The sequence below is a fragment of the Vidua chalybeata genome, chromosome 12 (assembly GCF_026979565.1).
Source record: "Vidua chalybeata isolate OUT-0048 chromosome 12, bVidCha1 merged haplotype, whole genome shotgun sequence".
Lineage (NCBI taxonomy): Eukaryota > Metazoa > Chordata > Aves > Passeriformes > Viduidae > Vidua > Vidua chalybeata.
Window position 1 is genome coordinate 13,001,344 of NC_071541.1, and position 13,834 is coordinate 13,015,177.

Genomic DNA, 13,834 nt, shown 5'->3' on the forward strand with positions numbered 1-13,834 from the left:
CAGAGGTTACCAGAGGGTTTGTTGTTCTTTCTGGATTTAAAAATCTCAGGAAGAACTAAATCATATCTTGTGTTCCAAGATTTTAGCATGTGAGACCTCTCAATCTCTTTGTCCCCTGTAATATTGTTGAGAAAACTCTGTGATTAACTGATCACAAAGTCTTGTCTGCATCAGTTGGTCTTTGCTAGTCCTGTGCCCATGCCAAAGAGCAAATACTCTGTGGTACTGATTCTACTTTAGCATACCCCAGTGTGGTCCTGTTCCCATGAAAGTATTTCCTTCAGTTTATATAGCACAAATAGAAGAATAATTAGATCCTTTCCTCTTATTTTATCTATGGAGTATGTATTGAGTGACTTATTTTAAAGCGGTTGTGATTCAATGGGGATGTTTTTAATTTGCTGCCTGTTCTCTTTTACCTCTGAGGAAAGAATTTTGTAAATGCTGAATAATTTTAGAACATGTTTTCTTGGTTAAGGTTGGCTCATATTTTCAATTAGTTTTAAAAGGAAGGAAATAGTGTAAATGCTGTGGAATTCAGATAAGCACTGTGCATAGGAAATAAGTACTTTAATTTAGGGTGCCTAGAATTGGTAGGTCAAGCTGATGATAGTAAAGGACCAGATCTTAATTTTGTTTCAAAGAACATGTAATCAATATTCACTCTCCTGTTTTATTTCCCTTCTACTTGTGAATTTGTTTTGGTGAAGCTGAAATGTGCAATTGCTTAAGTATTCCACAGGGTGTCATGATGTAGTTGTTGGAATCATTATACTTGGATGAAGTAAAGAAAGAAACATAGTGTGCAGTCCTCTGACTGCCAGTTAATGTAATTTTAGATGTGACTAATACACATGCCATAAAATAAAAAGTTCTTAACTCATTAACACGTGTATCATGTTTCTGTATCTGTATAAAATATACATACGAAGAAAAATATTGCAAGAGGTCATTCACAAGAGTAAGCTATTCTATGTCAGGTCTTCCCAAAAAGAGCTTTCTATATATTCCTTAGTATTTTATAGTTTACACAGCAAGTGGAATCTTTGGCTCATAGCAGTAATCTGATAGACCAAACAATGTATAGTAAGAAAAAAGAAAAAAGTTAGAAGACTTGTATTTGACACACTATAAAGAATTTCTAATTGAATTGTGCTCCTCCAAATTTACTTTCAAATTTTGTTTTAATTTTTAAGTTCTTTTAAAATTTAATTTTTTAAAAACACACTTTATGCAGTGTGCACAGCTGTACTGTGGATTTTATGACTTGTTAATTGTAGATATATATGATGTCAAAACTTCAGGATTTTTTCTCCCACACTTGTATAATGTAGTAGGAGGAGAATTTTTACCTAGGTGTGCCCTAAATTAAAGTGTATTTGATTATGGTGGTATGTTGTTGCATATGGAGATCAAATTTTTATTGCTATAACTGTTGACTTCTGCAGAGCTGCACATGCGTTGAATTCAACTTCACATTTGTAAAGAAATCTTAAAAGCAACTGTAAAAGCTTCTGCTTCTCTTAAAATCTGAGTTGCTTTAAATGAAAAGATATTGGCTATGTGGAAAAAAAAATCATTACATTATAAAATGAACAGGAAAACTCAATTCATTTCAGTAGCAAGAGAATGTGATCCAAAGTGAAAAATCACTGATGAAAGTAAGAAGTTGAATATCTGCTGACAGTAATAATTTGTGCAACCTTGACAACATATTTAAAACCAGTTTTGAACAAATGATACTTCATGGATTTTGGCATATTTTCTTATATTATCTGAAGTGGCATACTAAAACAACAGAGCAGTTAATTTTCTTGTTACTATTTATTTGTGTGAAGTCTTAAGTAACAAATCTTGGGTTTGTGCCAGTTGGTGCATAATAATAAGTGGCACTAAGAGTGCAGGTCGGAGGGAGGGGGATTCTTCCAACAGACAATTAATGAAATTTTACACATCTGCCATAACACACACAGCCCTGCATTCTGCCCAGAGGTCACAATGCCCTCCAGCCACAGAAAGGGATTGCTGTGACCATCAGCAGCTGAGTGCTTTTATTCACATTTCCTTCCAAAGTCCACATTGCTCTGTGGACAACTTTTTGTGCAAAACCTTTATGATTTAACTCTTCCTGAATTAACCACTATAAGTCATGACAGTGTGCTTATAGGTACTTTAGCAATATGTTCAAATACTTTCTAGATGAGGAACCGGTTTTATTTAAAGAAGTGAAAATATCCAAAATAGAGTGACATATTTAAATTTTCATGGAGGTGAAGAAAATGAATGGAAGTGGTGCCCCTTGAGATTTTTTGTTTGGTTGTTTGTGGGTTTGGCCTTTTTAAGAATAAACATCCTGATCTCTGCCCAGCTGAGTTTTTCTTACAGCAAGGCATCATGGAAAAAGAGATTTTTAGATAGGCAGATTATAATCTTTCTTCTTCCTCATTTTAAGGCTCACTCAAATTGCTTTGCCTCACCCTTTCTTTGTCCTTCTTATTGAACTAGAATAATCTAAAGGGGTAATTCCAGACATACTTTGAATTACTGAGATAACGCAGTACCTTAAACTAGAGTGATTAATATCAGAAAATATTTAAATAATACCTGACTGCAGTGTGATTTTTCCCTTTATTTTATTGGAAAAGTATATTTCTTCAGCAAAAGAAAACAAAATAGAAAGGACTGAAGTTTAAAACTGTTGATGATATAGCAGTTACAAACGTGGCAGTATAATGAGGCACGTGTATTATATGTGTGATGTGTATGCACTCAGCACTCAAGTCCCTCTTGGAACATTATGACAAGGTTGATGATTATTGTAATGTTTTTATTTACAGATTGAAAATCTGCAGGAGCAACTTAGGGACAAAGACAAACAACTAACTAATCTAAAAGATAGAGTGAAGTCACTGCAGACCGATTCCAGTAATACAGACACAGCTCTGGCAACCTTAGAGGAGGCTCTATCAGAAAAGGTAATGTTTCCTCGTGAAAACCTTTATGTGCTGCTCTTGTGGGTGAAGTGTGTGCAGAAAATGTGCTTCTAAGCTGGCCTGACAGCTCTCCCAAAGGCTAGGGCCTTATCAGGGAAGCAGGTGGCCCTGTTCTGGTAGGATGAGCAGGGAGTGACTGCCAGGGGATGAACTGACACAGACCTTGGAGGGGAAGGACTGGTGTCCTTTGAATGCTAATGGAGAAAATGGCCCAGGACATGGGAAGATTTTGCCTTAGTCAGTGAGGTGAGTGGTTATTTCCTGAAAGAGCTGAAAGGCATTGGACACCTGACTTAAAGAAGGTAGAGTTTTGGGCATTTTTCTGTCTTTGTGATCTTGATTATCCTGTTCTTTGGCCTATTAAGCACGGGCCAAGAGCAAATGGCTGTACCAACTGTTACCTTGGCTTGCTGTGAGCACTATTGGCTTCCTACACTTCATTCTTAAGGGAAACTGTTTCATTAAAAAAAATATTGAGCATTCTTTTTTTTTTTTTCTTTACAAACTCTATGCCTTTAATTTGAAAATATCTAGAGAAGGGATAAATCTGGACTGTTTAAATTAGTGGCAACATTCGTACCAGTTTCAGTGAGGTCAGGTTTCTTCTTTCAGTTCACTTTGAATATGAGGTAATGCAAGTGAATTTATATGCCAAAAAAATTAGTACAAATACCTACATTTTTCAGCTCGCAGATCTTAATATGTACCACTTAAATGTGAACAGTAAAGTAATATGTGCCATTCTGCAGTGTGTAATCCTATGAAGGTATTTATGACTGCATATGACTTGAAAATGCTGCTGTGGTGTTGGCACTGACACATACAATGTTAATGTCAGATTTTTTTATTTCTTGTGTGTTTAATTGATTTCCTAACATTTGCTTGGTCAACAACAGTGAAAAAAGTTCTTATTTGGTATTGATTCATGTGGATAAGCATTTATTTATACAGTAAAATTACACATTTCTGTAATCTTTTACTGCTAATCTGGACACAGTGTTCATCAATTTCACAGCATGTTATTAAAAAAATTACAGAAAGTACTTTTTAATCTGTTTTCTCTCCTTGTAAACTATCTTATCTGGATTAGTCACTTTCCCAAAATGCCCATAGAGGCAACTGAGGGTTTTTTAAAACAGTCATTTGGGAAGCAGAGTGACTGTCACAATGGAGACTTGCATAGGAGTAGGAGGCAAGCAATGCTGCTGAGTTAGGATTCAGATTAGCATTTGAAAAATGGGGTGCTTGATCTGAGAGCATGAGCCACGATGAGGAGAAAGTTCCCAAGGTAAATGCATCTCTCTGTAGGATTTTGATTGTTCTCCAGGGAAATCACCCTCAATTTCTTTTCCATTGTAAGTCCCTTGAAGGCCACACTTGGAAGGGCAGATTTTTTTGAAGTCAGGGGTGATTTCTGGGATGAACTTACACACTGAAACTTACACACTGAAAGAAGCCAGTAGCCATCCTGTAGAAATTCCAAATGGACAATTGCACCTGGCTTTCTTGTGTCTTCTGGCAGCTAAATACTTTGACAGTGTTTATTTACACATGTGCCTCATTCCTTTCTGTGTCCAGCTTCCCAACTCCTCCTAACTGCTCTCAGTAACTTTCTTATGCAGTAGCATTCTTAAGACCTACAGACTTTATCAATAGTTACTAAATATTTCCACTGGCAATACTGGTAGAAATATGAAATAGAGGTTTGCCTGAAGTAGAGGTTTGCCCAAATAGGACAAAACAGGAACCCTTAATGATTTATTAACAAGTGCATCAAGAGAAGTGCTTTTATCACTATTCATTATTCAGTATGTAATGCTGTCAAGAAAGGATGATGCTTTCATTTAGGAATACCTGGTTTCCATTTCCATAGAAGTGCATTCTTAGCATGCTTTGTTTTTCTTTCTAGAAATTGTATCAGACCTACTTTTTAACTATAATTTTTTTTGTTTATACTCTGAGATTAGGCTGATTTTGCATTATATTAATTCTTTGCCCATTCAATAGTTTTTAGAATTTTAGTTTAAAAATAATGAATAAAATTCTTCAAGACTGTCATGGGAAGCTCTTTTAAAACAGAAATAAAATTTATTCATAGCAGTTTAGCTAACCACAGTTTACTGGAATCTGATTGAATTGCTGTTCTTAGCTTCTATAGGAAGAAAAAAACAAATTAAAACATGTTCATATGATATTAATGAGTTATAAAGCTATTTTTAAACTCCAAAACTCAAATGTTTTCCTGCATTTTTCTTGAAAATACACAGATTAAGATTTTGGCTCTGAATTAAAAAACGTGTCTCCTTATTCTTTATGAAAATAGATTTTTCGGAGTATCTGTCTCTTGATTTTCTTTTGTATTTAGTGATTAGGTATCTTGGGAGCACTAAATGAGAAATTGATGTAGACATAATAAAACAATGTCAAATTTTCCTTCTTTTAATCTTATAATTTTTCCGATGATATTGCTGGTGGGATTTGTCTTCTTGTCAGGAGTCAGAAAGAAATCAACTTCAGTCGCATTTGAGTTAATTTTGGAACTAAGCTGCAAAACATTCATTCAACTATTTATTCCTAATTTCAGAGCCTCTTCTAAGCATTGAAAATTTGTAACAACAATAATAAGGATTACATTGCAATTAAAAAAGAAATAAAGGTTTGAAAATCAGACTATGCAAAAGTGCTATCAGCTGCCTTGATGTTATAACAAGAAACTTTTCAAAGAATATCTCAGCTCTTGGACTGGCCCAAAGCAGCTCAAGAGGTTGCTTTCATGAAGCTGATATTTATAAAGTTGGTCCTACTGCAGCAGCATACAGCAGATAAGCAATGGAGTATGTCTGATAATGGAGCTATATGCTGGGGCAATTCAGTTCCTGCTTCTGTGATAAAGTGCAAATAGATTAGACCTGTGAGGTCCCAGATTAGTGCATAAGGAAAGCTGCCCAACGCAAACAAGACTGAAACAAGAACACATTGTTGGGATTTCTGCAAGTTAGCTGTTAATCAAGCAAAACATGGTTTATTAAGGCCTTTTAACACGATTTTGACATTTAGCCTTATGCAGCTGACAGATAAATTAGTCTTCTTTTGTGATTGACTGAGAAAAAAATATACTGTTCATTAAAAAGTTGAAATAGTGCTATGTTTAATTTGTTGTTGTAGATGAAAAAAATCATTTGGGTAAATAAATCTTCAAGAAGAAATTGTTAAAAAATTAAGTCTGAATATAACCAGGTGGAATCTGAATGTTTATGGTTATTAAACTATTCTACTTTATGGAGGCTGGCATCTTAAATATTAATATTCAAGGTAGTAAGAATTTGCACTGTTTTTTTTATTAGGAACAAACCTGAAGTTATTTAGTATCCTAAGTTTGGATTGGAAGGATGTTAAAATCATCACCTAGTTCCAACCCCCTTGCTGTGGGCAGGGACACCTTCCAAACAACCTTCCAGGTTGTTTCAGCCCTTAGATCTCCCTGGCCCTCCTGGGGACCCTCTCCAGCACAGCTCTGTCCTTGTGTGGGGGCCCCAGAGCTGGATGCAGTTCTTCCCCAGGTGGGTGTCAGCAGGGCAGGACAGAGGTGCAGAGTCACCTCCCCTGACCCGCTGGCCACGCGGCTTTGGCTGCAGCCCAGGAACACAGGTGGTGTTCTGGGCTCTGAGTGCTCATGGCTGAGTCATGTTGAGCTTTTTGTCACTGTGCACAACCAGGTTCTCCTCCTCTGGGCTGCTCTGTGTGTTCTCTGCCCAGCCTGGGATTGCCCTGACCCGAGTGCAGGACCTAAATGATGTTGCTTCTACTGCCCCCCTGACTGCCACCACTCAAACAATACCAGTAGTTCTCCTGATACTCTGCTTAAAGACCTGCTTCCAGTTGAAATGCAGTTCTAGTGGTTCTTTCATTGTACCCTAAGTATTTCTCTCTGATTAGTATTTGCATCCTTCAAGTATTGATGAAATGTGATTTTGTAGAATATAATCAGAGCTTAACAAAACCATACTGCTGTGTCTGCTTTTTCCATTTCACCCTTTGAATTAATCACCCAATCAATGACTGGTGATAGTCAGCAAACCTTGAAATAGTTATTGGAAATCAGCAAAATATGCAGAAACGTGGCTGAGTTTAAATGTCTGTAGGGTTACAGAGAAAAGTCTTCTTTGGGTTTCTTAATTTGTATCAGGGTACTTTTTCTCTGTCTTGGACAACTGTTTTTTGACATCTCAAAATATAATACATATAAACTGTAAGTTACTGATAGTTAGCAAGTGGCTGATTAGATCTGGAACGTTGACATCTTATTGCAAGCACTGTAGAGTAATAACAAAATTGAAGTTGAGTAAACTGGTCATGGCCTCTGAGGAAACTACTCATGGCTTTTTTGAACTTTTTTCAAGATTTCAATCATGTATGAATACAGGAAATATATTATTGAAGTGAGTAACTTTCCACATCTATCACAAAATGAAACATACTCATATCAGTATAGGTCTTTAATGAAGTTCATGTACTGTGTTATTCTTATCAAGTATTTAAAAACTTGATCTTATGATTTTGAAATCTAGAGAAATCTTGCACTGAATTTTTATACTATATACAATCATCCTCTGCTTCTGCAGTTTTTTTTTTAATAAGTGCTACATAATGCAAACAAATTTAATGCTGTCTTTTCTTAAAATTATTTCCAACTTTTCTGTTTTGCAATTCTTTCCCTTGTTAGGAAAGAATAATAGAGCGTCTGAAGGAGCAAAGGGATCGAGATGACAGAGAAAGACTTGAAGAAATTGAATCTTATAAAAAAGAAAACAAGGACCTGAAGGAGAAAGTTAATGCTTTACAAGCTGAACTGACAGAAAAAGAGGTCAGTCTTTTCTTAAAAACTCTGCTCTTCTATCTCTGTCATTATGATGAAAGAAAGAGCATTAGGATTACTCTTGAATCATGTCAAGTACTGAAATTCTGCCACTTCAGGGTTCTGCTTCAGAACTGCTGTTTTCTAAAGCATTCTTCACAGTCCTCATTTGTACATAAAATATTACTTCAGTTTTTACATAGTTGTGCATCACAATCTCTACTTTGTCCTTTACCTAAGCTTCCACTAGGCTCAGATTATTCCATTGCTGCTCCCGTTTTTGTTTGTCAGTTAGAGAAATAGTTTTCAGTGTGTTTGTACCTCCAGAATCTGACATGAACTCATGTGTATTATGAATGTTTGTGTTTCACTGCATGCCAGCTCCTGTGGTTCCAGTTTATGCACAAAATGGTGTCTTTTGCTATCAATGCTTATGTTTGAGTCAGTTCTTTTTGGGGGAGGGGGAACAGGATCCAAGTGATTGCTAAGTTGGCAATGAGTTAGTGTCCTGGTGACTAGGAATTAACTTTTTACTCTTGGTCATTTTCCAGTCTAGTTTAATCGATCTCAAAGAACATGCATCTTCATTGGCATCAGCAGGGCTGAAAAGAGACTCCAAACTTAAATCTTTAGAAATAGCCATAGAACAAAAGAAAGAAGAGTGTAGTAAGTTGGAAGCACAGTTGAAAAAGGTAAGTTCCATCTACAAACGAACAATCAGCAAAACAAAAATCAGCATCACATACCCTCATTTTGAAATGATGAGCTTATTTACTCTTCTGGAGTAAATTTAGAATCTACCCATCTTATGCTGTTTGCTGATGCTTGCATCAAGTACTGCTTTTTCTCAAGAGGTTTGTACCAAAGCCACTAGTGAGCCTCAGAAATTGTCCTCAGCACCTCTGTGAGGGAATTCTGAGAAGCTGCAACAAGTAGATGAACTGAGAGCAGGACATTGGAGGGAAAAGGGCAGAAAGGGATCACCAAACCAGCAATTTATGTACGTGTGAATTAACACCACTTTTAGAAGTAAATTGAAATGTTTGCAGGATGAGAAAAAAAAATTAAAGGCTTGTCTAAGAAATGCTGTAATTCCTAATTAAAAAAAAAAATCAGCTTCTAAAAAGAAAGGTATAGCTAGGTTTATTTTGGTGTATTTTTGGCTTTGTTGGTAAACACATTTGTGATAATTAAGCAAAATAATCAAAAGTTTATATCAGCTGGCAATTCAGTATTTCTATTCAGCAGGAAGTGGAAGCAAGCATTTAAAGGAAAACGTACAAACCCTGTATTTTATTACATGGTTTTACTTAAATTGCTGCAATAAACTAGATTTTGCTTAAATGATTTGCAAGTGTTTTGATACCATTGTTTCTTTGACCTTTCTCTGTGTTGTAGTAATGTCTGCTCTCATTGTTCTCATTATGTATTTGATGGGGTCAGGCATTACGTTTGCCTTCTGCAATTCATGACTAAGTGTACATCAAGTGTTGTTTTGGTTTTTTTTTTTAAATATTGATATAGTTTTTCATTTTCTGGTAATTAATATTTGTTCTGTGAATATTATCACTGTTAGCATAATATTCTGACACTCTTTTTACCCAGGTTGAGTAGGATCCTGCTCAGATTAAGCATTGTTTCAATAGCCTGACCTGTGAAGAAGGTATTGCAAATTATAAAGGATACCAGCGTGTCAACCTTATACTTGTATTCTTTCTTAATTCAGAATGAATCTATGCAGTTAGATGCCTGCATTAGATCTTTAGTTGAGAGGAAGGGAAGCTTTTTCAGTAAACATATACAAATGGAAACACAAATAACTTAAATGTTTGATACCTTAAAAATGTTATCGATGGTCAAATTAAAATCTCCAAAAGAAAGATTTATCTGGAAGTCGTTTAGTTTGTTAGAATAAATGTTTGTTTACTTTGCACTCCACTTCAGCAGATACTTCATTGCAATCTGAAATATCTTTTTTCCTCATTTAAAAATTATTGTTAAAAGAACCCTAGAAGCACAGATCACTTAAAAAACCCTCATCAAAATCCTCTTGAAGGATTTGAAATCCTAAGTCAATCATTTATGACTGTACATATAAACACATCATACAGTCATGGAAAAACAAGCACTTACAAAAGTCAGAGGGTGTCTGGGATGTCTTTTTTATAAAAAGGGAGCATGTTTCTTGTGTATAAATACAAACAATTATTGAATGAAAGTTGAAAACATAATAGTTTTATTATATCATAAATACAGCATAAAGCCCCAATGGAAATTCACCCACCATTTGTAGGAGACCAGGTATTTCCACAATAAAATGCAGTTACAACCTTCTTTCTGGGCATGCTTAATTGAATAGAAACAGTGACTGTTAATGACAGTAGACTCCAAACAGTCATTTTCAATTCACATTTTCTTTAATGAAATACTTTATGTTCAAACCTGTAAATACCCTGCGTTAAAAGTAATTGGTCCCCAGAAAAATACCTGCACCGTGTTCTCACTCCTCAGGAAAGTGAGTGAAACAGAAACCTGGGTCACTCTTGCACATGTCTGGGTCAGAGGAGGAGGGGACAGCGACAGGGTCATAAATGAACCCACGTGTGCCATGAGTGTGCTCACGTGTGAGCATCAACCTCTGCAGGAGCAGAGGGATCTGGCACAGTTTACTTCTCTTTCCAAACCCACTCCAAGGGGCTGTCTCCTTGAAAAAGTTCCAAGTAGCTTCCACAGTACTCCTCTCTAAAAATATCATGGAGGAGGTACTTTGTTATGCTGCTGTAAAATAATTATAGTTCAATGTTGATTTATAAGTTTCAACAAATTAAACTAAGAAATATGAAGATAGTATTCTGTGCACACTTGCTGGGAGTTAGTTTTGCATGAGCACTAATGGTGGTAAGTGCTATGTCTGAAGGAAAATGTGCACAAGGGGCAAGTCCAAGCTAAAATTGTAAATAAAAAACACCAAAGCAACTTCTGGAGTTTCTCTTCCCCAGTTTTCCCTACTTTTTTTTTTTTTTGGAGACAGTAGGATTAATTTATTGATAATAAAGATGGTTTTTATTGGATCTGATTAGATCCAAATATTTTTCAGTCCTGCAATGCTGGACTTTTTGCATTTCTGCAAGAAAAAATATGCTGATCCTAAACCCATGATTTTATACAGTAGGCACATTTCAAAAATAATGAAGAGAATATTTGTACAAAGTAATTATTCATGTGACTTTGCTATATTTTGGTATAAAAAATAATGTTTTAAATTCTAGATGTACTTATTGAACATTTTGTGACAAATACTATGGATTGAAATTCATAAAAAAAAAATTTAAAAAAAATTCTAAATACCAGAGAATGGTCAATGCTTTTTCCCCCAGATTCCATAGATTTTTGTTGAGTTACTTTGTATTGCTACTCGTGGAAGAACAGCAGGAATTGCCTAATAGGTAGCAAAGTGTTTTATTATATATATGTATGTATATATAATCTTTATTATCCACTCCAGATTTTCCTCCCTTTGTTGTTTTTCATTATCTTAAATTTACTTGCTTACTGACATATTTGCAGTTGCTAAAGTACTATTTGCCAAGCTGTACTGTTTGAAAGTCATTCTGCATAGAAAATTCAGTATTGTATTAAACAAAAGGAAAGTAATAAATTTAATGATACTATTTAATTAATCTTTTATTATTACTGTCTTTGAAACTTTGGTGATAAATTGCAGCCTCAGCCAAAAGCACTTCTCGTGATTCATTGCTTGAGACCAGCACTTAATGTATCATCAAAAGTGGACACCTCTCTTTATTTCATGGGTTATTTAACTTGAGAAAGGGAAAGTAACACAAACCTTAAGTTTCTTACTCCAGCTATTCTTTTTTAGGAGCCAAAGTCAACATTTATGTTTCCCCAGTGCCTCTCACTTTCACCAAGGAATGTTTAGAATCTTAAATTTCTCCTTTTTTTTTTTTTTTTTTTTTTTTTTAATGACATGTTCTTCTGTGCAAATGCACTGGTTTTGTTGAGCTAATGCTGTTTTCCTGGATCTTTCCTTCTTTTCCTATCTGTGCCTCACTCCTTACCAACTTTGCAATGTAGCAAGCTGAGCAGTTGTTCAATCAGATGTACAATCCAGTAAGTTCATTTTTAAAATGCCCGCTGTAACATATGGAAGCATGAGGATCCATTCCCTTACTGTCTTGTGCTCTTCCTCTGTGGAGCTTTGCAGAACACCCCTGGTGCTCACTCTGCTGTATCCATTGTATCCAAATAAATGAACTTTGTGGACTTGAAGGCCATTTTAAGAATCTGACATGTGTTAAATAGGTACATACTGTGTTTCTGAGAAAATAAACGTCCTTTAGGTCCTCAACTTCTCCATTAGAAAATGCATGCAGAATTTTTTTTGCCTTTTGCTTTGCTTTTTAATTCCTCCTTGTATAGTACTTTATTTGATCCTTCAAACTTACATAACTCCTGATTTATTCAGCTTATCTTCAGTGACAGAATTAATTAGATGAATAATAATATCTAGGAAATGACTGGCAGTATTTTCAAAGTTCATATGACTAAAATAGATCAGTTCTACTCATGAAAGAGTGCATACATTTAGCATATACACATTAGGAATGTGGAAACTTTGTATTTAAGTGAAGAAAATACTGAAATATAAAATGATAAATGCAAAAGGCAGTCTTTGAAAAAGCACGGTATTGCTGTGGCTTGTTTAGCATTAACATTCTCATGAATTCCTGCTTTAGTTGCACAATATCTCTTTTAATTTGACTCCTTCAATTTGAGGAAGAGCAGCAACAAACCTTTTCTCTGCAGAGAGGAGTTTCCATCTTTTTGGCTGAGACTGTTACATTTAATGTGCTGTGAGCATCACCGGACAGAAAAATGATGTAACTGTAAGAGCAGTTTAAAAGCTATAGTTTACATAGTAATCCTAGTCAGAATCACTATGTAATTTGGATAGTGTATATATAGAAGAAGTGGGTTTGTAGCTTAAGTAATGTGATACTACACATTAGAGGAAGTATTGCCATCACTGAAGTCAATGGGAGCTTTGCCATGAGTGTTCGTGGACCAGGATTCCAGCTTTGGGATCTATTATGGTTAGGTTTTGTAGTGCCAACCATGTAATGGATGTGTCATGACTTTTGTATGGGAAAAGAGAGTCCCACAGAATGTGCTGTATTTGCTTTTAAAGTTATTGGTTACCTGTGTTTAGAATTTGGTCCTAAATTTCAGTACAATAGCATTAAACCTGATATTATCACCTCTACCCTCTGGCACAGCTGGAGAAAGAGCTTGTCCCTTTCTCCAGTGATAAACTCCTTTTTTCCTCTATCATCTTGGGTCACTTCTGTGGTAGTTATGTTTCTATTCACGTCATTTGCACTGCTCCTGTGCGTGTCTTTTCAGACTGGAGTCTTTTTTTCTGTTAGCTTTTAGCTTGGTTTTCATAAATACTGGCCAGTCATTAGCTCAGTATTAGTGATTCTGCTGTATAGAATTAATTTGTTACTTCCTAATCTGTTTGTGTGCAGTATTCCAAAGTCAGTCCTTTCTTAACTGTTTTTTCTGCCTTTCTGTGGTTAATTTTCAAAAGGACAGCCTGTTGGAAGTTGCAAAGCAGTGGGTGTAAGATCCTTTGGCACCAGGCAATTGTACTATACTTACAAGATGATTTTTTAAAATAAACTTCTCTTGCTCACCTGCTTTCTTCTCCTACATATATAAGAATTAAGTTTTAAATAGAATTGGACATACATTTCTTTATGCTTTAAAGGTGAACTTTTTGAAATACCCAATGAGATTTTGTGCAAAATTGATTATAAGAAATTATTGTCTTTGTGCTGTCATGAAAATATTATGCTGTACTAGTTTGGAGTTCATGTGAACCTTTTTCTGAACATTAAAGACTAAATTTTCCAAGATCTTCTATAAGAGAAATGTCAGATTAAAATTTAAACTACTTGCAGAA

At 35.4% G+C, this 13,834-nt stretch overlaps 1 protein-coding gene across 1 annotated transcript in view; it reads left to right on the top strand.

Moving 5' to 3' along the window:
• The window catches only part of ERC2 (ELKS/RAB6-interacting/CAST family member 2), a 297,125-nt gene that overhangs the window by 134,200 nt on the left and 149,091 nt on the right, over positions 1-13,834 (top strand). Inside the window, exons 9-12 of the mRNA XM_053954051.1 lie at positions 2,838-2,975; positions 7,717-7,857; positions 8,400-8,540; positions 11,944-11,979. Coding sequence (XP_053810026.1) covers positions 2,838-2,975; positions 7,717-7,857; positions 8,400-8,540; positions 11,944-11,979 — 456 coding nt within the window. The remainder of the gene's footprint in view (positions 1-2,837; positions 2,976-7,716; positions 7,858-8,399; positions 8,541-11,943; positions 11,980-13,834) is intronic.